The sequence below is a fragment of the Monoraphidium neglectum genome (assembly GCF_000611645.1).
Source record: "Monoraphidium neglectum strain SAG 48.87 unplaced genomic scaffold scaffold06670, whole genome shotgun sequence".
NCBI classification, from domain to species: Eukaryota; Viridiplantae; Chlorophyta; class Chlorophyceae; order Sphaeropleales; family Selenastraceae; genus Monoraphidium; species Monoraphidium neglectum.
In genome coordinates, this window is record NW_014006976.1 from 1 (window position 1) to 2,048 (window position 2,048).

A 2,048-nucleotide genomic window follows, 5' to 3' on the forward strand; every position below is an offset into this window, starting at 1 on the left:
CCCGCCGCCCCTTGCTCACACCCGCCCCCTGTCGCCGGCCCATCGAGTCCCGCTGCCCCACAATTGCGCACACACCGTCCCGGCCGTCCGCACGTCGCTCCGCCCCCCCCTCTCCATTAACCCCCATGCGGAACCCGGTCCCCCCAGGTCGGCATCGTGACCCTCGCGACTGCGCGCGAGATCGCGGCGCAGGACGGCGTCCCTGTGGGGCAAATCCCCATGTCTGACGAGCGCGTTGGGGCCGCCGTCGTCACCGGCGCCCAGATCAGGTGCGCCGCGGCCCCGGGGGTCGACCCGCCCCAACTCTCCCCCTCGGCCCGCGGCCATGCCTCCACACCATGCACCCGCCCCATGCGCCGACGGGGGCGGGGCAGCTGGGGAGGCGCCCCCGCCGCTTCCCTCTGCAGCTGCTCAGGGGATCCCGCCGCTGCGACCCCCTTGGATCCTCGGCTCTCCACCCTCCGTCTGCGAGCATTGAGCTCGACGTCATCCCCTAATCCTTGCTGATCATGCCTGACCTCATGCGATCTCGTGTGATCTCGTGTGATCTCCTAATCCCCGCTTTTCCAGGGAGATCAAGACCGAGGAGGAGTGGGACGACATCCTCTGCAAGGTGGGCGGCCCCTGGGCGCTACCCCCTGAGCGGTGCCCCGGACGCAGCCCCGCCGGCGGCCGCCGCCCCGCGGCTGAGGGCAGCGGCGACTTTCGCTTTCCCCCCGCTGCCCCCACGGCCGCCAGGGGCGAAAGACCCGCCGCGACCACAGCCGATCCACCACCGAACCGACTTGCGCTACTGCGTCAGGAATGCACCCCAGCTCCCTGCTCTCCAAATGAAAAACTGCACAAAAAGTGCAAATACGCCCTATTTGCAACGCCCAAACCCCGCAGCCTGAGATCGTGTTTGCGCGCACCAGCCCCCAGCAGAAGCTGCAGATCGTGGAGAACCTGCAGCGCCTCGGAGAGGTGGGGGGTGCAGCAATGGCCGCCCCTTCCTGCCCGCGTGCCCCCGCCTGCACGGCGAGCACCAACTTGCCCCTCTCCACACACACGCGCGCGCACACACACACATGCGCGCGCGCACACGCACACACACACACACACACACACACACACACACACACACATACACACACACACACACGTTGATGTACACATTGACGCGCGTACACACAGACACATCTTCAGACAAACACAACTCAACGACATATACTAGGCACACAACACACACACACACACAAACACACACACCCACACACCCCACACAAACACACACACCCCAGGTGGTGGCTGTGACGGGTGATGGCGTGAACGACGCGCCGGCACTCAAGAAGGCTCAGATCGGTGTTGCCATGGGCAAGGGCGGCTCGGGTGAGCGGCCCGCCCTCCCCTTACCTTACGGCCCCCCTTCACCACCACCACCCCACCCACAAACGCACCCCTGCCCGCCCAACCGGTGGCCACGGCTGCCGCCGCATCATAGCCCCCGTGAGAGGCCTGCCTGCGCACCGCCCCGCGCCCCTGTGCAGCGGTGCTGGGGCCCGCGCCCCGTGCATCTCCGCCCCGAGGGGCTCGGCGGGCGCGTGCGTGTGCCTGTCCGGCATGCAGGGTTGCGTCGGGTTGCTGCTCGTGGGCTCCTCCGCCGTCCTTGCCCCGCCGGCGCGCCCTCTCTACCCGAGAGCTGCGCCCAAACACAGACCGCTCCGTCCGCGCCGCCCCCGTGCTTTGCTCTTTGGATTTGTGTCAGATGTGGCTCGTGAGGCGGCAGACATCGTTCTGATGGACGACCAGGTGAGCGCACGCGTTGTCTTAGTGTGTGTGTGTATGTTGTGTGTGTGTTGTGTGTGTGTGTGTGTTGTGTGTGTGTATGTGTGTTGTGTGTGTGTGCGTGTTGTGTATGTTGTGTGTGTGTGTATGTTGTGTGTGTGTTGTGTGTGTTTCAGGGAGCGAAACCCTCCCTGGCTCCCCTAACCCTGGTCCCTCGCCCCGGCCCCATCTCTGCAGTTCCCCTCCATCGTCAACGCGATCGAGGAGGGGCGCACCATCTACGG

The 2,048-nt window shown here is 66.1% G+C and overlaps 1 protein-coding gene across 1 annotated transcript; it reads left to right on the forward strand.

The window, feature by feature from the left end:
• Window positions 1–219: 219 nt before the first annotated feature.
• On the forward strand, window positions 220–1,777 carry MNEG_16686 (sodium/potassium-transporting ATPase subunit alpha; the record flags this gene model as incomplete). The annotated part of the gene is made up of 5 exons (XM_014034844.1): window positions 220–269; window positions 571–613; window positions 889–963; window positions 1,281–1,368; window positions 1,695–1,777. The coding sequence occupies 5 exons, from the start codon at window positions 220–222 to the stop codon at window positions 1,775–1,777; spliced, it is 339 nt and encodes a 112-aa protein (XP_013890298.1).
• Between the last annotated feature and the right edge of the window lie 271 nt (window positions 1,778–2,048).